At 38.2% G+C, this 27,390-nt stretch overlaps 5 protein-coding genes and 1 pseudogene across 5 annotated transcripts; 2 read left to right on the top strand and 4 right to left on the bottom strand.

Annotated features, from left to right (window-relative positions):
* Positions 1-3,084: 3,084 nt before the first annotated feature.
* Positions 3,085-5,682, top strand: LOC122652219 (flavonoid 3'-monooxygenase-like). The gene is made up of 2 exons (XM_043845901.1): positions 3,085-4,049; positions 4,916-5,682. Exons 1-2 carry the CDS (start codon positions 3,111-3,113, stop codon positions 5,540-5,542), a joined length of 1,566 nt encoding a protein of 521 aa, XP_043701836.1. The 5' UTR covers positions 3,085-3,110; the 3' UTR covers positions 5,543-5,682.
* A 2,977-nt stretch (positions 5,683-8,659) lies between these two features.
* On the bottom strand, positions 8,660-10,553 carry LOC122652519 (7-ethoxycoumarin O-deethylase-like). The gene is made up of 2 exons (XM_043846283.1): positions 9,596-10,553; positions 8,660-9,333 (listed from the first exon to the last, which is right to left on the bottom strand). The coding sequence occupies exons 1-2, from the start codon at positions 10,550-10,552 to the stop codon at positions 8,704-8,706; spliced, it is 1,587 nt and encodes a 528-aa protein (XP_043702218.1). The 5' UTR covers position 10,553; the 3' UTR covers positions 8,660-8,703.
* Positions 10,554-12,907: 2,354 nt separating this feature from the next.
* LOC122651238 (flavonoid 3'-monooxygenase-like) lies at positions 12,908-16,197 on the bottom strand. Its single transcript, XM_043844543.1, has 2 exons — positions 15,193-16,197; positions 12,908-13,537 (listed from the first exon to the last, which is right to left on the bottom strand). Exons 1-2 carry the CDS (start codon positions 16,195-16,197, stop codon positions 12,908-12,910), a joined length of 1,635 nt encoding a protein of 544 aa, XP_043700478.1.
* Positions 16,198-21,782: 5,585 nt separating this feature from the next.
* On the top strand, positions 21,783-23,243 carry LOC122651237 (probable polyamine transporter At3g13620). The gene has a single exon (XM_043844542.1). The coding sequence runs from the start codon at positions 21,783-21,785 to the stop codon at positions 23,241-23,243; it is 1,461 nt and encodes a 486-aa protein (XP_043700477.1).
* Positions 23,244-23,910: 667 nt separating this feature from the next.
* On the bottom strand, positions 23,911-25,584 carry LOC122652603 (annotated as a pseudogene).
* Positions 25,585-25,838: 254 nt separating this feature from the next.
* LOC122651236 (costunolide synthase-like) lies at positions 25,839-26,741 on the bottom strand. The gene has a single exon (XM_043844541.1). It carries the CDS (start codon positions 26,739-26,741, stop codon positions 25,839-25,841), a length of 903 nt encoding a protein of 300 aa, XP_043700476.1.
* Positions 26,742-27,390: the final 649 nt, after the last annotated feature.

Raw genomic sequence — 27,390 nt, 5'->3', positions numbered from 1 at the left:
CCCCTCCCCTACAAGAATCCCTTCCCCTTAAATTGATTTCATTTCCTCTCACTTTTCTTGCAACCAAACGGAGCCTTGATCTGCCAAATGGTAAGTGAGTAAGTCTAAATAGAATTGTACACAAGGGCCTCTCCTATGTATTTTTAGGATCTTTATCGCCTCCAGTATTGGGGGCGATAATTTTTCATATTTTTATCTGCTCCATATCCTGCCCACTCCATTTCGTACAGGGGTAGGGTGGTCATTTCTGCCCCCCTCTCTATCAGAGGAACTTGGGAAAATGGACCTACCAAGAAATGGAGCAGATAAAGGTCCCTCTCCTGTGAGGTAAGGTGCAACAAGACCAAGTTGGGCTGGATTTATGAAAACTAAGGCCCGCCTCGAGGATCCCACTGCTCCGCCCAAGCCCAGATTGGCTCGAGCTCAAGCTGGGATATTTCAGCATAGGCTCAGCCCCATGGATCAGGGCGGACTGGGCTTAGCCCTATTTTGTCAAGACCAAGTTGAGCTGGAATCGTGAATTTCCACTTCCCATATATAAAACAAGTATAAATATTACACATAAGGTTGAAACCAAGGCCTAAGCCCAGGCCCAACTGGGCTCTAACTCGGGCTTAGGATTCTCAACCCTGGTCTGACCTACGGGTTGAAAATCTTAGCCCAATCCCAAGCCCGTCCAAGGTCATGAAATTGAACCCCTACCATTATGTTCATCACTGGTTGTGCTTTTCATCACCATCTTGGTCACCCTCTATAAAATTACTAAATCACCTCTGATATTTTTCTGAAAAAAAAAAAAAATTGAAAGTGTAGTGGGCAAAGTTTTTGTTCTAGCACACTAGGAATAACTTCCATGTCATCAGTCGTCACACCTATTTGGATGAGACTCGAATTTTGTAGACAAGAATACCTAAAGGTTCCCTGCTCAGATGTCAAGTTTCAATTCAACTAGGGCTTTTAAAAGGATTAAAAAAAAAAAGTATTGAAAAGTTGAAAAAAGATAGAGTGGTGGTCATAGTTCTAGTATGTATGAATGGATGTACATGATAATGTATGCCAATACGTATGAAAATTTGACATGTGGCTAATCTAAACCATGTCCTCCATATCAAATAGTCAGGATAGAAAATTATCCAACTATGGTTGAAAGATGCGATAATGACATTTTTAGAAAACAAAGAGTGGTACTCGAACGATGTGGTAATGACATCTAATCCAACATTTAATTAGTACGTATTTTGTTTAGATATTTTGAGGAAAGAAAACAAAGAGTTACATAAAAAATGTGGTAATTAATGACACATAATCCAACATTTAGTATGTATTTGTTCTATTTCATTAATCTTTTTTCTTTTTGTCCATATCCTTTGCATAGGGAGAGACGATATGTTTTACCTCACAAATATTGGTAAGATCACATCAATTTCATCTATTGAAATTAAGTGCTAACTTGTCAAACAATTTAGAATTTTACTTAAAAAGTACACCGGTCCCATACTTCTTTTTTTGGATGTTTTGAAGAGAAACAATAATAATAATACTGAAAGATGTGGTCATTATACCTAATCCCACATTTAGTTTGTATTTATTTTGTATCGTTTACTCTATTTTGGTACGGAAAGAAAGAAATTTTTTTTGTAAGATCACATCAATGACATCTCTTGAAATCAAATGGTAGCGTGTGTTATCAACTCATTCAATAAATTTCCTTGGATTATACTTGGGCCCCGACTTTTGTTTGGAAACTTTGAGGTGAAAACAAATTGTGTTATTTGAAAGATGAGGTAATGACACTTAATTCAACATTTAACATATAACCATTTTCTCTATTTTCGTTCCATTCTTCACATAATGGAGAGAAGATAGGTTTTCCTCAAAAATATTGGTAGGACCACATCAATGTCATTCTCTTGATTCAAATGCTTATGTGTTATCAACCAATAATATTACGTAACTGGAAAATTGTGCAATAATTATTAACCTTAATTTTTTTGCTATGTTAATATAATATAATTTTTCTCAATGAGGGAATCTTGTCATTTCACATGTCTACTAAAAAAATATGCAATTTTCAATAATGATGTAATGACAAGTCATTTTCAAATTATTTTGAAAATCTCTTTATACCTATACATTAAATAATTAGAATAAGATAAGGGGCAATCTAAGAAGGTTGACTTTTTTACTTTAGTACCATTTTGGTGACAACAAGATACAACTTATTTAATCAGTATTTTATTGACATCCATAAGGTGTCAAATAACTTATAATCTTATTTTTTTTTTATCTTTTTATTATAACACAATTTTTTCCAATGAGGATAAATATTGTCATTTCACATATATATATTCATAAAAGAAATTTTGTTACAAAAGGCAAAGGGCAATTAAAAGGTATCAAGTTCTAAATATATTGCTCGTAAATAAGAGAAGGGTCAGTCCCTTTATTATAATACATTTTTTTTTCCTACCGAAGGTATGTCACATGTGTATTAAAAATATTTGCAAGACAAGACAGCTTTTGATAATGACATAATAATCTTTTAAATAATTTTCATGAAAATCCTTGATTTTTAATAACTTTTAGGAATAAGCCAATGGATAATTAAAGGAATTGTGAAGTTAATCCTAAATACAACTATAGAGGTGTCATTTAAGCTTATTTCATTGAATATTTTTGCCGTGATTCTTCGTATAATTATTTTTTTTTTGGAATTGGAGAGTTTTAATAAGGAGGGGGGGGGGGGATAGGGGATAGGCCCCAGTGTGGTTTGAATTCATGACTTCTTATTTGAGGAGTTGGTCTTTTGCCAATTGAGCTGATCCCTTGGGGTGATTTGTTCAATTCACAGTCGTTCAAATGAAATATTCCCATAGAATAGATTCCATCTAAACGTACGACTGCGAGTTGTTCATGTACGCTCATGTATGTAAACATTCCCTGCACTCCTTGATCGGATGACAACAAGGTAATCTATATAAGTGAGATCATCTTACACACCCAACACCAAAAGATAAATCTTGTCATTTCTATAGCTTATTAGCTATCTTGATCTCTTCCACTTTAGTTTCCTCCTTGGAGACATGGCTTTAGATCATGTAAGATTGATTATGGATACAGTTTATGAAGAGAGTTCACTATATTCATCTCTGGTTGTACTTTTGGTTACTGTGGTTGGGGTTTCTTTGTATCTTTGGATGTCAAAGAAATTGAACAAAGGAAAACCACCATTGCCGCCGGGACCTCGAGGCTTACCATTTGTTGGTATCCTTCCATTTATTGAGGTGGGAATCCACCGATATTTTGCGAAATTGTCTGAAACCTATGGTCCTATCATGAAACTTAATTTGGGTTCCAAGGTATGTGTGGTATTGAGCTCATCATCCATAGCCAAAGAGGTCCTTAAAGATCATGATGCAATATTCGCAAATCGCGATCCAAACATCGCCGCGCTCGCCGTTTCTTACGGTGGCAGCGACATTACATGGAGCCCAAACGGCGCGAATTGGCGTATGATGCGCAAGGTATTCACACAAGAATTGATGAGTAACAAAAGTATTGATGCTTGTTATCGTCTTCGCCAACAAGAGGTGAGGAAAATGGTGAGACAAGTCTATTCTAAGACTGGTGAATTGATTAACATCAGTGAGATGATATTTGGAACAATGTTTAATTTGGTCTTAAACATGTTATGTGGTGGAATGCTAAGAGAGGAAGACAAAGTTAAGATCTCAGCTGAGCTAAGACCAGTGATAAAGCAAATGATTACACTGGTGGCTAAACCTAATATTTCTGATATGATTCCTATTCTTTCTCAATTTGATATACAAGGCATTAAACGTGAAGGTAAGAAGTTATCTTCTGAGATGGATCGTATCTTTGATTCAATTCTAGATAAGAGGATTAAGATATTGGATGATGAGATGCAAGGGATGGGCTCTGAGGATAATAATAAAGAAACCAAAGATTTCCTTCAGATCCTTTTACAGCTTCAGCAGCAAGAAGATGGCACATATTTGACCAATGCACATCTCAAGAATTTATTTCTGGTAATGTTGCTTTCTTCCTTCTCTACTTTTTAAGATTCCCCCTATCTTCTTGGAGTATAATATGTACTTATCTTTTGTTTTGTTCCAAGGGAGTTGAACACTTTAGATGACTCCTTGGCTAGGAGGACTTTGTCGATGATTACATGTGCGACAGTGTGACTCAATTCCGATCCATGGATTTTGGGGATTTCTCATTCTCTATCCTAGAGTTCTACACCATAACTATGAATAAAATTCCCCCTTCCCCTTCACAAACAGGGGGTTGAGGGGGGGGGGTGTGTTCAGACTTTTTTTTTTTTAAAAAAACCCTAAAGTCTTGGTTTGATTTTTCAGGCCTCAGGTTGACGTAAGCCATCTATAGGCTTGAAATGTTTTGGTTGGGTTTAATGATGTTTGACCCAAAAACTTGACATTCAGAGTGAGGCCATTCCAAAGGTCATAAACCAAAGTGTCATACACTACTCGACTGATGTGAGACTAAACTCTCCTCTTATTCCAGGCCATGGAGCATTTGAATGGCCAAAGTTTACCTTGATATACTAAAATCAGGCCTAGGCCATGAGTAAACTTTTTGGAGTGAAGGAAAAAGAGTATAAAAAGAAATCATATATCAATATATATATAGTTTTACCGAATTTGGCTCTCCTCCAGCTGTGGTGGGAGCTGGAGGATCCAGCCCAGCTAAAATAGGGGTGTTTGGCTCATTTCACAGGCAGCCCCCTCCCCCTCCCCCTCCCCCTCCCTGTTTTGGCTGGGCTGGATCCTCCAGCTCCCGCCACGGCTGGAGGAAAGCCAGGTCGAATTTTACCACATACAAAAACTAATGAGAATGTCATTGTGTGCATGGACACATATGTTGTTAACAGGATGCAATTGCGGGTGCAACAGATTCAACATCCATAAATGTAGAGTGGGCAATGGCAGAATTAATTCTAAACCCTGAGAAATTGAAGAAAGCTAAAGAAGAATTGGATCAAGTGGTTGGTATGAAGAACATAGTTGAAGAGTATCACTTGTCCAAAATGTCATATTTGGATGCAGTTTTAAAAGAAGCACATAGGTTACATCCAGTGGTTCCACTTTTGGTTCCACATCGCTCAAGTGAATCCTGCACTGTTGGTGGGTATACTGTACCAAAGGGTTCTACTGTGTTTATAAATGTGTGGAAAATGCATAGAGACCCTGATGAATGGGAGAGTCCCACAGAGTTCATACCTGAGAGGTTCTTGGCTGATTCTGATAAGTATGATTATAGGGGAAACAATTATAATTTTCTACCATTTGGATCTGGAAGGAGGATTTGTGTGGGAATTCCATTAGCAACAAAGATGGGGTTGTATGTGATAGCTTCACTTCTGCATTCATTTGATTGGGAATTGCTGAAGAAGGAACAACTTGATCTATTGGACAAATACAGAATCCTCTCAAAGATAGCATCACCACTCGAAATTACTCCCACTCCAAGATTACCAAAGCCAGAACTCTACGTTTAATTATTAAGAAGGGATTTCATATTAATTACCTGTATTTTATAAAATAATCTCACACTTAATTGGGAGATCTCATAATGTCTCTCCAAGTGTGCTCTAAGATTTCATGTTAATTAGCTTTTGCACTAGAGTGTGGCTTTATTTTGTTCCTTAATTGGTATGTTTGTAACACTACTATGTTTGTACCACTATTGTTGTGTACGTAGTTTTATTTTGTTACAACAATTCCCTCTGTCGATGTTAAGTTTTAGTCCCATTGGAATTGGCTATGTGGAAAAAATAATGTATTTAAAAATTCGGGAGTTACAAAGAGGGCATATTGGACATCCATGGAGAGTATGCCTGGGTACATAATTGAATTTGAGGTTAAAATTTCATAAATTAGGTTTGGCTATCAGTCGATTCGGTGCGGTCTGGTTTTCAATTGATCTTATCATACTCAGCCCGAAACGAATCCGATAAGAATTGATTCGGTTTGATCTGGATTTATTCGATCGGACTTATTGGTTCAGGGTAGGTTTTGACACCTTAGGCAAAATTGTCAATTTTTTTTAATCCCCCCTCCCCTCCCTCCCTCTTTCTTTAGGGTCTGAGGAAAAAAAAAAGTTTAGGATTCTATCAACCATTAGATAGGTTTTGTGTGCCGTTGGGTGGGCTATTATCAAAAAATAGGTGGCACCCCAATCTTTCAAGAAAAATATCCATATATAGTTAAAGGGTTGGGGTTTCCTGGTTCTTCATCCCCATATAGGGATCTTTTGAGGGGTTTCTTTTGGACCGTAGGATATGAACTCATAAATCATATGTGTTGGTTCGGAATAAAATAATATACGATATTATTCTGAAATCCGTATTGCATAAAATAATAAATAAATTATCTATACCCTGTATATACGTATGGCTCAAAATTGAAGAAATCGAAACTTTCAAGCTCCTTTTCCTCTTGAAAACCTATTTCCTCCGAACCCTTTCTGGCTTGTATTTCACACAGGTTTTTCTTACCTCGCTAATCTGATTCGATAGTCATCCATCTTCAATAGTTTTTGTAAGGATTTGAATTTCGTTGCACTGGTATCCGGCCTTAGATTTGGGGAATTGGCAGAGTTGCAGAAGAAGGGGAACAGAGGATTCGAGATCTTTCTCTCTCTCTCTCTCTCTCTCTCTCTCTCTCTCTCTCTCTCTCTCTCTCTCTCTCTCTCTCTCTCTCTCTCTCTCGCTCAATTGCTCCTATCTCTTCCATCTTGGTGGACTTATGACATAGAGCAAAGGCTATTTGATGAAGAGCTGCATTTGATATAATGGTGTGAGAGCAGGGTGTTCCATGGGAAGTAGTTGCTTGAAGAGCAGCTGGCACTAGTGCCTCCCCCAGAGAAACAAGCAATGATGGCTTCGATTGGGATATTGTTAAGGTCAACAATCTGAGAAAAAAATAAAAATGGTTTCAATGACTTTGGTGGGCCTGAAGCCAAGGTTAGAGAAGGTGGAGTTGGTATCCAAACTGTGGAGGAAAAGATAGAGGAGACAAAGAGGAAAAACGAAGAAGTTGAAGATGGAGGAAACCACACTAAATTTCCACACTTTTTTTGACATTCTTTCCTCAGTTTCTTTTTCTCTCAAGGTTTCCACTCTGTCTCTATTGATTTCTCCAGTCCAACCCTCGCCATCTGCCATCTCCCACGATGGCATAACCTATTGCTCCCCTGTCGTGCTCTCCCATTTCCGAACCTTGCTGCAATAGAGGAGCCTCCCACTTCCGAACCCTGCTTCCCTTGTTGTGCGCTCCTCTATTGCGGACCACCTCACCCCCGACTCTCCCCTTATGTGATCTCCCTGCTGCCCACCCCCAGCGCATGAGCCTCTTGGATGAACAAGAAGGACTCTGCGACGGAGTGCTCAAAATGACACCAAAGAAAGGAGACTGTCGCGTATTGGGAATGAGAAATACCGAAATACAATCTGAATAAACACATTTTTAAATTACAAAATAACAGTACATAATACTGTATTTAGATATAAATAAAGAAATGATTGAACGATCATGATTATGAGATGCTTTTAAGAGGGATGAGATTACTCCCCCTCACCAATACGGTTACCTGCTCTGCCGACCAGCAAACCTTTTGCCATAGTGGGTGTAAAGTGGGTGTGGGAACCTTTTATCAAAAAATAAGCGGCACCCAATCACCTTTCAAGAAAAATATCTATATAAAAAAAGAGAAAAGGCTGGGAATGTTAGTCGTATATTGTAACCTAGCGCCCTATGTGTATATCCCTCTCTGGTTCCCTTTGAAAGATAGACACATATGTAGGGTTCTAGATTAGCATACCCATCCCTCACCCATAGAAAAATTAGAAATTTAACATCATTAACCTAGACACGGCAGGAGGATAAACAATAGCCCCACTCCAATGAAACGTACTGTGTGTGCACATGAATTACGCTCCTAGACAGAGAACACTTCCCCATCGAGTTAGTTGAAAAAAATAGACCGAATACTTTAATTATGGGAAAATCTTGTTTGTAACCAAGGTTGATTACAATATACGTTTTCTATGCTTTGTCTTATCCTAAAAAATTATTTTTGTCATGAGTAAAAAAAGTTTTTAAAATAAATTGAAAGTGATTTATCATTATATCATTTTCAGAAGTTGTACATCATTGTCCATGTAAAATGACAATATTATCCTAATTTAAATAATTTTTGGGCATAAGATAAGAGGTAAAAAAGTAAGATTAAAACTTGGTAGTTCACTTACTTGGTGACAAGAAGATGCACCTGCACCTGCACCCTTTAGTTATGTTATAGGGGATTTGATTATACATTTTGTTGTTTTTCTTGCTATTCTAAATGTAAGTTTCCATTGGCTTAAAGAAAAGAGAAGTTACAAATTAACATCATTGTCTAGCTTCCCCAAAATATCTTTTGTTCCTCTCCTTAACTCCCTTAATTAATTCTCTCTAAAACCAGTTTTTTTAGCTTTACAACCACATGGAGGACCCCTTATTGTTCTCAGGTCTTAGCTTAAGTGTGGCAGCACAAAATAGGGGAGATGTGAACATCTTGATGAGAAGAAATTAATTAGAGAAGTATTTATTTATTAAAAACAGTAGTTTACATTAGATAATAGAGGTGATACCAAATTCTTATTTCTTTGCTAAATGCCTAAATGTAGAGCTTAACATTGGATAATCTTGGAACAGGAGTGATAACAAGTGGTGTTTTCTTCTTCAACACAATTCCAAATTTCTCTGAAAGATCTAGCTCTATCCCATTTGGAACTTTCCACTCAAATGAATGCAAGAGTGAAGCTAACACATACATTGTCATCTTTTCTGCTAATGGAATCCCTGCACATATCCTTCTTCCAGATCCAAAAGGAATGTAAGTGAAATTGTTTCCCCTATAATCATACTTTTCAGTTACATTACTCAAGAATCTCTCAGGTAGAAATTCTAAAGGCCTCTCCCATGATTCAGGGTCCCTATGGAGTGTCCAAACATTTATAAAGACAGAAGTTCCACTTGGTATGGTATAACCACCCACTGTGGATGATACATTTGGACAATGTGGGACCAAGAATGGGATCACTGGATGCAACCTGAGAGTTTCTTTCACTAATGCATTCAAATAGGATAATCTTGACAAGTGAGACTCTTCCACCAGATTATCCATTCCAACTACTTCCTCTATTTCTTTTTGGGATTTTCTCATTATCTCTGGATGTTGCATCAATTCTGCCATTGCCCATTCTACCGTGCTCGATGTTGTGTCGGTCCCACCTCCTATAATATCCTGTTAAAATACCATAAATATAAAACACATGAACATTAATCATATTTCATAATCTAGCTTTCAAAGGGGCTTGGTTTTGTGCAAAATTGTTAGGTACTTGATCACTACGCCAAAAACTACTAAAATTAGAAAAAATACTACTAAATTTTTTTTTTTTTTAAAATGATTATTCCCACAAATGCAATGAAATTGAATCTATAGTTTTAAACTAGCAAAACCATGAATGGAATTAATAATTTTCTCAAAACATAAAAGAAGTTACCAGGAGCAAAGCTTTAAGTTGTATCATGGTTAATGATGTTGTAGCATCTCCATCTTTCTGAAGCTCCAAGAGAAATTGTAAGAAATCCTTCTTTTCCTCCTCCTTTCCTACTTTTCTTTCCTCTCCATCCATTTTCAGTCTTTGACTTATAACTGAATCAATTATACGATCCATCCATGCCAATAACTTCTTTCCCCTTCGCTCAATCCCCTGTATGTCAAGCCAGGCAAGAACAGGAAAGATATCTGAAATGTTTGTTTTCAATGACAAATCCACCATTTCTGATACAACTTTCCGGATTTCAACCCCAAGGCTAGCCTTTTCCTCCCCTTGTAGTGTGCCACCCCACAACATTGTCATAAACAAATTAAGCATAGTTAGAAACATCATCTCACCAATGTTAATTGGGGTTCCAATCTTAGAATATACATCTTTTATCATTTGGTGAACTTCTTGTTGGCGAAGACCATAGCAAGCATCAAGGCTCTTGTTGCTCATCAATTTCTGACCAAACACCTTTCGCATTGTGCGCCAACTTGGCCCATTAGGACTCCAAATAACATCAATTCCACCATAAGTCACAGTCTTCCCTGCAATGGGTGGACTGCGATTGGCAAACACTGCATCTTGATCTCTGAGTACTTCTTTTGCCAACAAAGGTGAACTCAATACAACACATAGCTTGGAACCCAATTTGAGTTTCATGATGGGACCATAGATTTTAGCTAATTTTGCAAAGCAAAGGTGGAGATCGGGTTCAAGGATTAGAAGGTTCCCAAGAAATGGCAAGCCTCCAGGCCCTGGTGGCAATGGCATCTCTTGTTTCTTCCATTTCTTTGAAACCCATTCGTGCCAAATGAATATAATGGAAGCAATGGAAAGTGCAATCACTGTCCATCTTAGGTTAGCTTCAATGTTACTACTCCACAGCCACCATGACCACCCATCATAAACCATGATTTTGGACAAACTGATCTAAATGCTGGATTAAGATTTTAGGGTTAAAGCAGCCACTTTTTAGACCTCGATATCCCAAACTTAGACCTTAATATAGTTGTATTTTTATTTTTATTTTTGTTTTTTGAAAATAAATACGTAAATAAATTATGAGGAAAACGAAGCCTAAAAGGCAGCGTGGCCCTGCACCCAGACATATATAGAGGGACAAAATGATCACCTCATCCCTCATAAAAGATGGAAATCTTGACCCTGTTTCCATGTGTTTGGCCCCACGCTACCTTTTAGGGAACCCTCCCTTAAATTATTTGATGCATCCTTTTAACTTGCGTGTTTATTAATTAATATTCATGAAAGATATTGTTTCTTTAGCTCACACATGGTAGCTGACCGCATGTCCTCGGAACTGTTTGGATTCTTCTGTTTGGAGGGAATCGATCGTTTCCCATTTAGTTTATGCATGAAGATCTCTCACTGTACTTTTGACTGCTTTTTAATATATAATTTCTGATTTAGATTTCTATCATGCAATAATATAGGCGGCATTCTTATTCATCTTTGGTCATGTTTGTATTTATCTGCTAGTTGATAGGAGAGAGAAGAAAAACTTGAGGAAGAAAACGATGTCATACCTAACAAGGGTGGAAAACCTAGAGGGAGAGTGAGAAGTGATAGGCATTCATTGTTTTATATTCTCATTTTATCTATATTTTTAAATGGGAAAAAGAACTTTGTCGGGAGTGTGGCCTATGTCAGCATTCCCATGATTCTATCTCTCTTTCCCATATGAAAAGATATATCTGCCCCCTTGTTTTGAGGAGGACAAAGATGGACACATAGGAGTGCTAGCGTAAGACAACACTTTCGGATAGAAAACTACTTTCCATTTTAAAAATATGTCAATTCAGTACGTATGAGTAATGACAAATGGTAGTACGTGCATGAAATCTCAAAGATAACATTGTTTACATCCTAGTACTTTCAACACAATAAAATAATAGAATTTCTTTAGTAAGCATCTTGTTGTGCCCAGACACATGGGGCGGGATAGGGGTAGGGTTTAGGTCATTCAGGGGGGCATTTTGCCCCCAACCCCATGTGTCTGGGCACAGGGTGCAGAGAACTTTATCCCTTAATAATATTAGGGGTGTTAATATGCTGGGTTGGGTCATATTTTTTAAAACCCCAGCCCAATCCTAGGTCAGGCTAGTTTATCTCAGTCTAGGCCTAGCCCTGTTTGGCTCTACCTAATCCAACCCATCCCTAATTGCCCTAATTGGGTTGGGTTGGACCGGGCAAGGTTGGACTTTAGTTTTTAGGATGGCTTTGATTCTTTAAAAAATTAATAATAAATTATGAATGGCGGTGCATGTGGATGATTAAAAAACAAAGAATATGGTGGGTTATATACGTCGGCTTTTAGAAAACAAGAAGGTAAGGATCAGCGAGTCGTGTATATATATATATATATATATATATATATATATATATATTTATAATTGTCATTTTTATATATTATAAACGATTCAGCCCAGGCTCGGCCTGGCCCAGTCCAACCGGTGGTATTAGGTATCTACATTGTAAAAGAAGATGATGATTTGAGGAAGATGAGGGCATTTTTGGTCTTTTAAATTTTAATAAATAGTTCAAGGCAATTAGATCTTTTCAACTTTTAGAAGCGATAGAAGAAGGGCCGTTTGGTCATTTTTTAGCATTTAATACCTGGTATGGACTTCAATGGCTTTAGGGGGGGTAAAGTAAAGGTGGTACGTAGAATTTTCAAGGGTGATATGTGGACTTGTCAGAACCTTAGGGGGGTCCGAAGAAAATTGGGTGCATTTTAGGGGTACCGTATTTAACCAAAAAAATAGTGATTGCCAACTCATTGGCATTTGACTCCACATGGATTGGACCTAACATGGCCCAACGTACACCCAACAAAAATAACTGAATTTAGGTTGATCCAGAAGAGCTCAAATTGAAGTCCACAAGATAGAGAATTTTTTTTTTTTTTTTAATAGGTAATATCAAATTTATTAGAAAGGGGAAAAAAATATTTACATCCAATTAAAAAAAGGACCCTTATGGTATCTGAAGGATATACCCTAACAGATCAAAGGCCTTCAACAAGAGTAAATTAACCAGCTCCCACTAAAAGAACCAAGACTCACAAGACTCATAAAAGCCCAAAGGCCTAAACAGAGACCAGATATGCCAACCCTCACAAAAGGAGAACCAAGGAAGAACAACAATGCTCTAGTCAAGAAGATATTCCATGCAGGAGACTTATTAGGTCCCTTTCTTGTTGCCAGGCTTTAGATTGAATGGGTACCCTTTAATTATTTCTGTTCTTTCTTAAGAGTAGAGCTTTACATTGGATAATCTTGGAGTTGGGGTGAGAACAAGTGGTGTTTTTTTCTTCAAAACAATCCCAAATTCCTCTGAGAGATCAAGATTGACACCATCAGGTAATTTCCACTTGAAGGTATGCAAAAGAGAAGCTAAGACATATAGGGACATCTTTTCTGCCAAGGGAACTCCTGCACACATCCTCCTTCCAGAGCCGAAAGGAAGATAACTGAAGTTGGTTCCTTTGTAATCATAGTTGTTGTTACTATCACTTAAGAACCTCTCAGGTAAGAATGTTAAGGGACTCTCCCATGCATTAGGGTCCCTATGCATTGCCCACACATTTACAAATACGTTAGTACCTTTCAAGATGGTATAACCCCCTATTGTGCAAGACATACTTGGGCAATGAGAGAACATGAGTGGGAGGGGCGGGTGCAACCTGTGAGACTCTTTCACCACCGCATTTAAATAAGACAATTTGGGCAAGTGAGACTCTTCAACTATGTTGTCCATCCCAACTACTTGCTCCAACTCGTCTTGGGCTTTTCTCATTACCTCAGGATATTGTATCATTTCTGCCATTGCCCACTCTACTGTAGTCGATGTTGTATCTGTTCCAGCTCCAATTATATCCTGTTAAATCTATTCAATGGTTAGAAATTATCATATCATCATTCCATTAATTCGATGATTGAAAAACAAGGAAGGAAACCGTAACCCATACAATTGAAACTAGTAAAGATATTTAATATTCTAGGGAAATAGTTCTCTATCCGAGAGTGTGGCCTGCGCCAGCACTCCCATGTGTCTATCTCTCCTCCTCAAAACAAGGGGGTAGAGATGTCTTTTTACATGAGGAGAAGAGAGATAGATTCATGGGAGTGCGGGCCAAACAGAGAACTTTTTCCCAATATTCTATACCCAAGATGCACCATAAAATTTGACATGTACAAAGTCTAAATGACAGCGATCGATCTATTTATTCAATAATAAGGTGATCACATCAACATAGATTTCCACGCCTGCAGGATCCTCCTTGTCAAGAGAAACTTCTTTGTGGCTGAGCTTGTCTTGATAAACTTTTACCTAATTTTTTTTTTGTTTTTTATGGTAATGTTACCTAATTAGTTGTTACAAATATAAAGTCGGAATCACTTGGGTCATGTTTGTTTCTTAGACGAAGAAAAGTGAAAAAGGTCAAAAAGGGTGAAAATTTTATATTTGTTTCTCGCAAATTACCACAAATATGATTGTTTTGTTAAATGGAATGAAAAATTTTAAATAATTTCATTAAATGCATTTATTCTTGTTTGGTGCAGTGACGCCTCTTTTTTTTTTCTCACCCCATTCACTTTCAAAGGCTTTAGCATTATTCATGGAAAAGTTAATTTTGAGTTTATCTCAGTTTTCCTCTCATTTACTCTCTGTCATGGGGAATCCCACTCCATCTCCATATATTCTCTCTCCGACCAAATCCCAACCCCACTATAAATTGCATATTCTATTATTTCCTTTCCTTGTCGTGCATATTCTATTATTTCCTTTCCTTTTCTTTCCATGTCAAATTAATCCACAACATATGGGACCCATCTTAACAAATTCTTTTTTCTTCAAAATAAAAAATCTATATATTATATTATGGGTAAGAGATTGTTTTCTGATCGTGTAGCCCCCGCACCAATGTGGGACCCAACAACATGAATGAGATTTTTAATTTGGGATAAGATGGCCGGTAATAATATTGTGCACTCCTGTATCTTAGGCGATCACAGGGGGCATGCGTCCAAGCAGTGTGTGTTTTCCTATTATATTTAACACCCCCACACATGCAAGAACCCCAACCATACGACTCCTCATGTCCAACAGGCTGGGATTGGATCTCGAGCCTTGGCTACAACCAAGTGACCAACCAACCAACCAAAGCCCCCTACTAACTTCCCTAGCCAAGCCAGCACCACAGTTGGAATTTAGATTGGACTAATTAGGTCAATTTGACCTAACCCTAGCCTGGCTGTTGGCTTTTTTCAACCCTATACCAAAAACTAGTCGGCAGCAGTTGGGTTAGATATGATCAGCCAAGCCCACATTGGACTAGACTAAACCAGTACCTCTCATGATAATTAAATCAATGTTGTTGTTGCATTTTGAATCTGAAAATGAAATAATCACCCTAAAAAGTACTTTTTTCTTTCTATGGGTTGGCTACAGAATCCACAGAATGGGAATCTAATATGGGTATATCATTAAAGTATCAGATAAATGTAAGAGAGAGAGAGAGAGATACTGGCCTGGAGCAAAACCTTAAGTTGTATCTTTGTCAATAATGATGCTTTGCCATCTCTTTGCTTAAGCTCCAAGAGGTACTGTAGAAAATCCTTCCTTTCCTTCTTTTCATCTGCTCCCTGCTGATCTCCTTCTTCCTTTTGATCCATTTGATCAAGCCGTTGATTTATAACTGGATCAATGATATGATTCATCCGCGACAACAACTTCTTCGCTTTTCTTTCAATCCCTTGTATATCAAATGAGGCCAGTATCGGAAAGAAATCTGAAATGTTAGGTTTCGCTGCGAGATCAATCGTCTCACGCATCACCTTTTGGATCTCTCTCCCAATGCTACTCTTCTCATCTCCTTGTAACGTGCCACCCCACAACATGCTCAAAATCAAATTGGCCATTGTCAGGAACATAACCTCACCTATGTTAATGGGTGAACCAATTTTAGTATACACTTCTTTCACCATTTGTACAACCTCTTGTCGCCGAAGGTTGTAACAAGCTTCAAGGCTTTTGTTACTCATCATTTCATGAGCAAATACCCTACGCATCATACGCCATTGTGGACCATTAGGGCTCCAAACAATGTCAATCCCACCGTAAGTCATCGTCGCCGCTACAAGTGGTGGATCGCGGTTGGCGAATATAGCATCATGGACTTTAAGTACTTCTCTAGCTAGAGAGGGTGAAGTCAATACCACACATAGTTTTGGACCCAATTGGAGTTTCATGATGGGACCATAGATTTGAGCTAATTTGGCAAAGCAACGATGGAGATCAGGTTCTAGGAATGGAAGGTTACCAACTAAAGGCAAGCCTCTTGGTCCTGGTGGTAAGGTTGGCCCTCCTCCTTTGTTCCATCTCTTGGAAACCCACCAACAAACCACAAGCACAGCAAGCAAAAGAGCAGTACCACTACTTACTGCTGCTACTTGGGTAATGTAAACACTAATATTGTTGTGACCATACCACCACCATGAACACTCATCATCAACTAACCCTAAATTTGAAGACATAGTTGGAAGAAGACTCTTTCTTATAAAGAAGGAAGTAGAAGAGATTTGAGTTTATATAGAACCTTCGAGTGAGTGTGAGTGTGTGAGTGTGAGAGTGTGAGTGTGGCTACCACAGTAGGGTAGACAGTGGTTGGAGTTGGAAAATAAACTGTTATAATATTAGAGCTAGATCCGTACAATATATATAAAACTTTCGAGAAAACATTGGTAAGCAGTCCTATCCTTATCTAGCTTATTAGCTACTACACGGTTTTCAAACATAGTCATATGGGAGTTGCACGTTCCTCTTCTCTTACTCGCTAGCTAGGTCGATAAGGAGTCACGAGTTTTGAGATGGATATGACAAAAAGACCACAATGATACAGAAAGAACGTGGCCAGGTGCTATAGGCTCTCTATATATTAATGGTTTGGTTAGATAAAGTAAACTTCTTTTAACGCATAATTGAAGTTTAAGGAGTCAATTTCGTAGGATTGCTGTCTGAGTTAGGGAGAACAAATAGCGATAAACCCGTTTGAAGCATGCATGGGAACATAAGTAAAAATATATATATATATATATATTAATTTTATTATGCGGAGACGTGTAATAAGACAAAAGATAATAGAAAAAACGATGATTCGAAAATAGAGAGAGAGAGAGAGAGAGAGAAAAAGAATCTGTTAGTTACTACATTAAAGAGGATAAATATTAGAAGTAAGCTACCCACCACTGAACTGGATGTTGTCTGGATGGTCCTTTACAAATAAATACATATTTTTTGGGGTGAATGAGTAATAATATGTATTAAATAATCTCATAGATACTCTAAACACCTAGAAAAAAACAAGGGAGGCAAATTAAAACTCCTAATTAATTAACCAATAAGAACATCAAGGGTGTGGTGTTCATCCTTCAATTCCATCTGAAGGCAGCAGCCAGAATGCCAGATATACAGGGAGGTTCCAAAAGAGGACACATTAATGTCGGCATGCATTTTGGGAGAGGCCGGCCAGGTAATTAAGGACACTGCTTAAACTTAATTAACCTTAATTTCATAGGAGATGACTTAATTCCAGGATTCGACAGGCCCAATTTTCTAAGATTTAATTTGTTTCATTCAAATGTGGAATAATACCCTCTTACCAAACGAGATTCCAAGTAGAACGAAGTTGAGGAGAATCTGCCATTAGAATTAAGTCTCAGACCAATACACCAATTAGTAGAGGCCACGTACCGTTGTCATTCTATCGAATCCAGAAACATCCGAATCCTGTCACCATCATAAATGTCTATCAATATCCCATGCATGTGGGGGTGTCAGATTTTTTTTTTGGGAAGAATTAAGGAGGAGGTGCCACTCTCGTTATGCTAAAAAAAAAAAAAAAGGGCGGGTTGAGGTGGAAAATTATCGCCCCATTACTATTGGCGGTGCAGCACCGCCCATGTGTGTACAATGGGTCCCACTATGCACACATGGCAGTGCTATGTCGCATGATGCACACAGCAACCCCAGTAGTACTAGGGGCGATAAAGGTCCGGTTGAGGTACCATCATCAATTTTAACTTTAATGGAAGGTAAAAACCAAATGTCTGTACTTTTAATTCTTCCACTAGTGCCATGAAGCATATTAATTCGGGGCAAGAAATTGTCAAGATAGACTATTTTCTCAGAGAAATACTGAATAAATCGTAGACAGGGAATATTCACGTACATGAGTGTATGTGAACAAACAATTCACAATCGGTCAAATGAAATCTATTTTGTAAAAATTTTTATTGCGAACAATAAATCCATTCCACCCAAATAGTTTCTTGCTAACTTCCAAATTACTTTAATGATCCGAACAATAGTGACCTCCTCCTTCTATAGCTTGGTACCCAGTTGAAGTTTCATGATTGGACCATAATTTTTAGCCAACCAATTAGCAAATTATCGATGGAGCTCGGCTTCATGGAAAGGAATCCTCTCGAGAAATGAGACCCCTCAAGGAGCTGACAACACTGGCTGCACTTTCTTTTTAGATATTGACACCCAAATATACAATGAAATTAAAAGCATGATGACCAGAAGTATGACTACCACTACCTTTCCTGCTTTCATTCGTTCATATAAAGCAAAGCGCAACTGTAAGCTGATTTTGCCATTTTATAAATTTATCATTTCTTTACATAAATTCTTTATAAAATCACAAGAACCTCGACTTGCAAATAATATTTTGCACGTGCATCTTTATAACATAAGATAGGTGAGGTCCCCAATTGATATGGGACTGTACTTCTATAACTCTCAATATCTTAATAATCCCTCTCACATGTAGCTTCAAACTATTGTGTGAACGGACTCACATATACCTTTGTACACGTGCACAGATGAACGTAGACAGGTTTGGAGACACCTACAATTTGATTGGAGAAAACTCACTCTGTTACTATGTTAAAGAGTCCAACCCAAAACCTAAAGCATTGGATGGAGATAGTTCTTCAAGTATATGTAGGCACTAAAGATCGAACTTAACCTATGTGTGGGACTATATCTCTATAACTCCCAATATCTCAATAAGAAGGAAAGGTTCTCGATAAATGGAACACCTTAGGGTTCTAGTACTGGCAACGCATGTCAGCTCTCTTTTCATAGATTTTCAACCAAATATTCCAAAGAATCACAAGCATGAAGACCAAAGTGTGTGACCCGGTCCGCTAAGATACTGCCTTCATTTTCCATTAAATTATATTTGCACCACAAAAAACACCCATCACAAACCTTAATTATTATGTTTATATTGGTTGATCATAAGGATGGTAATCTTATTTAGGGAAAAATTAAGAACATTGCCTGGCAGCGTGCCTTCCACATCTAGACATAGACTAGGATGAAATGACCTCTAAACCCGTTGTGAAATATCACAATCTCATCCCTGTTAATGCTCTCCTACGTTGACGCTGAGGCCATGCTGCTAGGCAGATCGAGAACATTCTCCCTCTTATTAATTATACTTATAATATAGTAACCCAATGTTATTGATGACTTCTCCCTTTTGACAACAAGATAAAGACAATTATGGTTGAGATCGGACTTAACCATGAGTCTCATCATCTTCATTGCAAATGAGCAATTTAAAGCATCAACAAATCGATCGTTTATCGTTTATCATATGGCTTTTCCAAATTAATCATACATACACCAAAGGGCAATAATAGTAATTAAGCTAATTTTTCCATTTTTATTATTTTATCATATCTTTCACATAATTAATTCAATTCCCACTATAACATGATCACAAGAACCTCATCATCATGTAGATATTAATACATTGAACGTGCGTGCCTTCATCAACTTACATCATATATAATAAGAGAGGTGATCGAGCTTACCAAAAATAGATATATATATATATATATATATATAATACCCACTTGAAGTTTCATGATGCATATATAGGACCATAATTTTTTTTAACAAAATATAGATGCAGGTCAGCTTCTAGGAAGGGAAGTTTTACGACAAACCCCAACACTCAGCAGTGGCAGCTCTCGATCTCTTAGATTTAGACACCCAAAAAGGAATCCGGATCAGCTAATCCACTACCACAACCATCCATCATCACAGACCTTATCAACAATTCTACTCATTAAAGAAAAATTGCTTATACAACTCAATGAATCCAACAAAATATAGATCTTATAAGTATATCATCACAGACCTTACCTTAGTATATTTATATTGGTTCTTCCAACTAATCCACTTCCACAACCATCCATCATCACGGACTTTGTCGACAATTTTTTTTTTAAATATAAGATGTATTCAATGCACGAGGCTCCCGTCATTGCGGGGTTTAGGGGTCATAATTAATGTACACAGCCTTATCCCTGCTTTTACTACTGAAAAACTTTTTCCAATATCCACAATTTTACTCATTACAAGAATATACTTATAGGACTCAATGAAGCGAACAAGATATAGACCTTAGTATATTTTATATTGGTACGTTGATAACAATAATAATCCTATCAATTAATATTTATACTTCTAATATTATTATTATTATTATTATTATTATTATTATTATTTGGTGAACATTTATGCTTCTAATATGGTTACCCAATGTTATTGATGATTCCTCATTTGGAAAGTCGGAGTTCAACTGGTTGTTAATATAGCAAGACAGAAAATATGCCGAGGCTTTTACTTTTCGGTGGAAGGGTATGTTTCAAATTGAAAGGAGTTAATTAACCGTGAGCCCCACCTTTATTGCTCCCCAAGTCCAAGTTAACAATAAATCAGATCATCCTTTCCCTATCAAATTGCAAGTGGATAACTAATTATATCATTAACAAGTTTTGTACAATTCAAAATTCAAGATAAAATTTCTCTAATACATTATTATTTTTATTTTTTTGGGGGGTTAAAGGTTAGCAAAGATATTAAAGGAAAAAATACAAGTGTATAGAATCCAAGCATATCCAAACAAATACAAAAAACAAAGGAAAGAGAGAATTAACCCACCTACGGCATAGCCATCAGCAGGAAAATTCACCCTGACCATGGGGAGGGAGAAGGAAGATGCAGGGGTTGGACCAAGCTGAGAAGAAGAAGAACGAACGAACGAACAGAAAGAGGAAGAAGAAGAAGAAGACAGGGTCAGGCTAGGCACAACCCAAGGTCTCAACCTTGGCCTGACACAGCCCTGACTCAGGGCCAAAAATTCCTAGCCCTGATCGACCTTCAGGGCCAGGCAATCTTAGCCCAGGCCTTGTTTAGACTCAAGGCGGGCCAGGGCAGGCTTAGGTTGATAGGGCCAAACTTGCACCCCTAGAAACACCCACCCATCTAAGATCATCATCACTTCCCCCTATATGTTGGTAAAATTCCGCTTTAACCGACGGTTGATAAAATTAGTAAAATTATTAATCATATGATGTAATAGTTTGATGTTTAGTGCATGCATGTGAGAGAGAGATAGGATGTAATAATCTAAGATCATCATCACTTTCCCCTATATGTTAGAGGTTGAAAATTCCTCTTTCATCGTGGCTTGACAAAAACTCGATCCATTTACTCTTGTTTTTTGTCGTATGAAGTAGTAAAATTATTAATCATATGACAAAATAGTTTGAAGTTTAATGCATGTGAGAGAGGCATATGATGTGATAGGTTGACGTTTAATAAGAGAAAGAGAGAGAGAGAGTATTTTCAGGGCCTAAACCTAGATAAAGAGACTTAGGGTTGAACTAAGGTTTTAAAAAACCCGACTCAATCCAATCGTGTTGATGGAAAACTTTCTCTAAAAGGACTAGGAAGAATAGATAATAAAGCACTTCTTAGATTTTTCATCAATGGTGTCATATGGGTCCCGCTGTAGTTGTTATTTGGCCAAATAATTTTACAAAAAAAAAATTGCAATTGATTGTACAAAAGATACCATAAACGAGCTCACATTAGTGGGTTTAGTAAGTAGAATATTCTCTTTGAAAAGCTAGTGTAATTAGTCTCTCTTGGGCTCCCACTCCCAGCAAGCTAGGCTATTTATAGTCCGAATTAATCCAACAATAATCCCAAGGCAGTGAGTGATTAGTGGTGACTGGTAAGAGAGTAACCCAAAATGGTAACAACTCTTGAAATTCCTGCTGAACCAATAGAAACGGTCCAAATCAACAACAACAACAAGAAGAATCAAAGGAAGTTAACCCTCCTGCCTCTCATCTTCCTACTCTATTTCCAGGCCTCCGGGGGACCCTATGGAGAAGAACCAACCGTAAAAGCCGCTGGACCCCTCTTTGCCATCCTTGGCTTTCTCATCATCCCTTTCATCTGGAGTATCCCACAAGCACTCCTCACAGCCGAGCTTGCCACTACTTTCCCTGGCAATGGTGGTTATGTCATATGGGCTTCTCATGCATTTGGTCCCTTCTGGGGTTTCCTCATGGGTTCATGGAAGTTCACTAGTGGAGTCATCAACAATGCCTCCTATCCTATCCTCTGCATTGACTACTTGAAACGCTTGTTCCCCATTTTCTCTTCTGGCCTTCCTCGCTATTTGGCAATTTCTTCTGCAATCTTTATCTTGTCTTTCCTTAACTACGCCAGTGTTACCATATTTGATTACACCACAGTGGCCCTAGGCACAATCTCACTTTCCCCACTCCTTGTAATGGTTTTGGCTTCCATACCCAAAATTCATCCCCGCCGTTGGATTAGCTTGGGTCAGCCAGGAGTGAAAAGGGATTGGAATCTATTCTTTAATACACTCTTCTGGAACTTGAATTACTGGGACAATGCCAGTACTTTGGTTGGCGAAGTAGATCAACCACAGAAAACATTCCCAAAAGCACTTCTCTGTGCTGGAATCCTAACTTGTTTGGCCTACGTCATATCTCTAATGTCCACTATTGGGTCACTTGAATTGAATCAAGAGCAATGGGATGCTGGGTTCTTAGCTGAAGCTGCAAACATGATAGTGGGTAAGTGGCTAAAAATTTGGATTGAAATTGGTGCTGTAGTGTCTGCAATTGGAGTCTTTGAAGCCCAATTGAGTAGTAGTTCATTCCAGATTCTAGGCATGGCCAATACTGGATTCCTACCTCGATCCTTCGGGTTGAGATCGAAATGGTTCAGTACACCATGGGTTGGGATCTTAGTATCAAGCCTTACAACATATGCAGTTTCTTTCATGGGTTTCACTGATATAATATCTTTGGCAAATTTCTTGTATGGTCTGGGAATGCTATTGGAGTTCTCTTCATTTTTCTGGCTAAGACTGAAACATCCATTGTTGAATAGACCATTTAAGGTGCCCATGGGATTAACTGGTACGGTGGTGATGTGTTTGATTCCAAGTGGACTTCTGATCTACGTGATGGCAATTGTGAATCAACTGGTCTATGCAGTGAGTGCTTCACTGACCATTGCTGGGGTTGCTGGCTATTTCTTCATGAGATTTTGCAGGTCTAAGGGCTGGTTTGAGTTCAACAAGGTTGAAGTTGAAGTTGAAGCTGAGCCTATTGAAAGGGTTAGGAGTTTTCGGTTTATTGCAACGTCGAATGTGAATCCCATATCCGAATAGGTTTATCTTGAACCCGACCTGCTGATGGTCATGCCGAAGGTGGGGTTTCAAGTGATCATTTTGTATTTTTACTTTCTGTTCGTCCGAGAATGCTTAGACGGTTAATCCAATGCATTCTCCTTTTTGTTTTTATAATAATATATGTAGGAATTATTTAATTCTCTAATTGTGTGTCCCATATGACCATAACTTATTAACCAAGTATGTCTCATTATAGTAATTGAATTTAGTTGAAGAAACCTATTGACTTCCAATTTGGCCGGGGATTAGAGTCCTATTCTAAATAGCAATCTTTAATGGGAGGAGTCCTCTTTCTGTCTGTGCGTTTCACATCAGTCTGGCCATCACTGAGAAACATTGTGGGAGATAAAGAGGGAGAAACATAGAAGCTCCATTGTTCGTTCTTGTTGCAGTGATTCAAAGACGAACGTCGCAATGACTAGTGGGAGTCAAGGATTAATCGTCTCACACGTTGGTAAACGGTATGCGTCTTCTCTTTTATGTTTGTGATTCTAAAATGTTATTGACAAGATCCTTATGTATTCTTAATCCCACAATATAATCTTTTGTTGATCTTTCGAAAAAAGAGAAGTAAACAAAATCTAAAAATGATAATGTTTCATACAATAAGAAGAAGAGTCAACAGAAAACAAAAAAAAATCATCCTTTTCTCAAGTGTAGAGCTTTACATTGGATAATCTTGGAGTTGGGGTGATGACAAGTGGTGTTGCTATCTTCAAAACAAACCCAAATTTCTCTGAGAGATCAAGCTTTACACCATCAGGTAATTGCCAATTGAAGGAATGCAAAAGAGAAGCTAAGACATATACCGACATCTTTTCTGCCAAGGGAACTCCTGGACATATTCTCCTTCCAGAGCCGAAAGGAGGGTAATTGAAGTTGCTTCCTATGTAATCATAGTTGTTGTTACTATCATTTAAGAACCTCTCAGGTAAGAATGTTAAGGGATTCTCCCATGCATTAGGGTCCCTATGGATTGCCCACACATTTACACAAACGTTAGTACCCTTTGGGATGGTATACCCACCTACTATGCAAGATAGACTTGGGCAATGTGAGATCAAGAGTGGGAGGGGTGGCTGCAACCTAAGAGACTCTTTCAATACCGCATTTAAATATGACAATTTAGGCAAGTGAGACTCTTTTACTACGTTGTGCATCCCAACTACTTGCTCCAATTCTTGTTGGGCTTTTCTCATTACCTCAGGTTATTGTATCATTTCTGCCATTGCCCACTCTACTATAGTTGTTGTTGTATCTGCCCCAGCTCCGATTATATCCTGCTAAGGAAACCACACTTTAATTTGCAGAATATATTATATTCAATCGAATCAGTTCGGTCCGGCTAACATGTTTTGGGCTGATAATAAGCCAACCTAAAACCAAATCGTTAAGCCAAAAGTTGGTTTTGGCCGGTTCTTTTTTGGATTGACTTAAGGGCCTCTTATAGGATCATTACGGGGTTGCTTCCGGTTTGGTTCTGTTTTACACACACACACACATCTTGTTGTCACCAAGTTGTAACCATAGTTGGAAAAACCAGGTTTTGTGAACATATTATCATGGTAGAATAGAAGTAGAAGCAGCGGTGGAGGGAGGGGAGAGAGAGAGGAGGAAGAGAATTACTCGACCACACTCGGGCGGTTCCCTTGTGACTCGGGAAAAACTCCGAGTCAATTGAAATCCATGGTGACTTGGTACAAGTCCTGTCATTTTTATACATGGGCGAATCTACTTAACTCTTGACCAGGATTCTTAATTTTTTTTACTCGACTCAGATGACTCGCCTGAGTCAAAACCTGGTTTATTTCCAATAAACTTTTGCCCCAATATTTAGGATCAGGATTCTCTCCAGGGAGCTCAGTGCCCAGGGTGCAACTAGGGGCATCCAGCAACTGAGTTGTTCTGCACACATCTCGGCGCACGCCTAGGGATGTGTGGCACAGCCCAATGGCTGGCAGCACCCTGGGTGTTCTGGGCTCCCTAGAGAGGAGCTAAATACCAATATTTACTAATTTCATCTTCTCAAGTGCACCCAAGTGCGGTGCACTGCCCAATGCACATTTAAAGTGTATTCGATAGTGGCCACTGTACTTGAGAGGATAAAAATCTAAGAACATGTTCTTGGCCACCATCAGATGCACTTTAAAGGTGCATTAGGCAGTACATCGCAGTTAAAACTATAAAAATTCAATTGAATTTTTACAATATATAGTTGGAATGAGAATCTCAATTGCCATTAAAGCTTCAATCTTAAAGTAAATATTATGAGAGAGAGAGAGAGAGAGAGATACCTGGAGCAAAGCCTTAAGTTGCATCTTGGTCAATGATGATTCTTTGCCATCTCTTTGCTCAAGCTCTAAGATGAATTGTAGAAAATCCTTCCTTTCCCACTTCTTCCCTATCCATTTGATTAAACTGATGATTTATAACTGAATCATAGATATGATCCAACCGTGACAACAACGCCTTCCCTTTTCTTTCAATCCCTTGTATATCAAATGAAGCAAGAATAGGAAAGAAATCAGAAAAGTTATGTTTCATTACCAGATCAACCATTTCATTCATCACCCATCAGATCTCTTCACAAATGCTAGTCTTCTCGTCTCCTTGTAACGTGTCACGCCACAACATGTTCATAATCAGGGAGAGCATGGTGAGATACGTAACCTCACAGATGTTAATAAATGTTCCAATCTTACCAAACACCTCTTTCACCATTTTTTGAACCTCTTGTCGCCTGAGACTATAACAAGTTTCAAGGATTTTGTTACTCATCAATTCATGAACAAATATGCTATGCATCATACGGGGCTCGTCTCCTTGTAACGTGTCACCCCACAACATGTTCATAATCAGGGAGAGCATGGTGAGATACGTAACCTCACAGATGTTAATAAATGTTCCAATCTTACCAAACACCTCTTTCACCATTTTTTGAACCTCTTGTCGCCTGAGACTATAACAAGTTTCAAGGATTTTGTTACTCATCAATTCATGAACAAATATGCTATGCATCATACGCCATTGTGGACCATTAAGGCTCCACTCAATGTCAATACCACCATAAGTCATTGTTGATGCTACAAGTGGTGGATCACGGTTGGCAAATATTGTATCATGGTCTTTAAGGGCTTCTCTAGCTAAGGAAGGTGAAGTCAATACCACACATAGCTTTGGACCCAATTGGAGTTTCATGATAGGACCATAGATTTTAGCCAATTTGGTAAAGAATCGATGGTGATCAGGTTCTAGGAATGGAAGGTTACCAACTAAAGGCAAGCCTAGAGGCCCTGGTGGCAATGGTGGCCCTCCTAGTTGGTTCCAGCTCTTGGATACCCACCATGAAACCAAGAGCACAAAATGCAAAAGAGCAGTACCACTTACAGCTGCTGCTACTTGGGTAAAGTAAACACAATTTGGATCCTCTGAATGAACTAAACCTACACTAAGTTTTCTTAGAAACTTTGAAGCCATACTTGGAAGAAGACTCGATCTAATTAAAGATGAAGAAGAGAGATCTGAGTTAATTTAGAATCGAGTGTGGCTACTACAGTGGTTGCAGTTGGACCAAACTACGTTACCAAAACTCTAAATATTTAGATTCCCTAAAACTAACGTCTAACGTCCTAAATTAACGGACTGGACCAAAGTGCTACAATGTTTTGAAATTAAGGGGGTATTTATAATTAGAAAAGTTGTAGGGGGCATTTAGATAAATGGGCATTTTCAAGGGGGCATTTGTTAAAACCTTGTAATATAGGGTAAAAGCTGAGCACACTAGCATTGTGCGTGTCTTCCTCTCTCCTCACCCTAGGGAAAAGTCCTCATTAGGCCCTAACCATCCCATCCCACAGGACGAAATTTTGTTGCTACACTCGTAGCAGCAGAAATGTTCCTGCTACGTACCTTGTTGGAAGCCAAGGAAATGGGATCTTAAAAGGTATTTTAGAAAATACTAAAACCTAGGAGGGTATTTATAAACCTAAAGGGGAAGTGAATTATTTCATTTCCTTGGCTGTCAGTAGTGTAGCAGCAAAAATTTTCCTCCTAAAGGAACCTCCAGCTCAGTATTACATTCCTTCACAAAAATAAAGGAACCTCCAGCTCAGCCCTATACCACGGA

This window comes from Telopea speciosissima, chromosome 2 (genome assembly GCF_018873765.1).
Source record: "Telopea speciosissima isolate NSW1024214 ecotype Mountain lineage chromosome 2, Tspe_v1, whole genome shotgun sequence".
Taxonomy (NCBI): domain Eukaryota; kingdom Viridiplantae; phylum Streptophyta; class Magnoliopsida; order Proteales; family Proteaceae; genus Telopea; species Telopea speciosissima.
The sequence above is the reverse complement of the archived record's forward strand: the minus strand, read 5'-3'. Positions and strand labels throughout refer to the sequence as shown.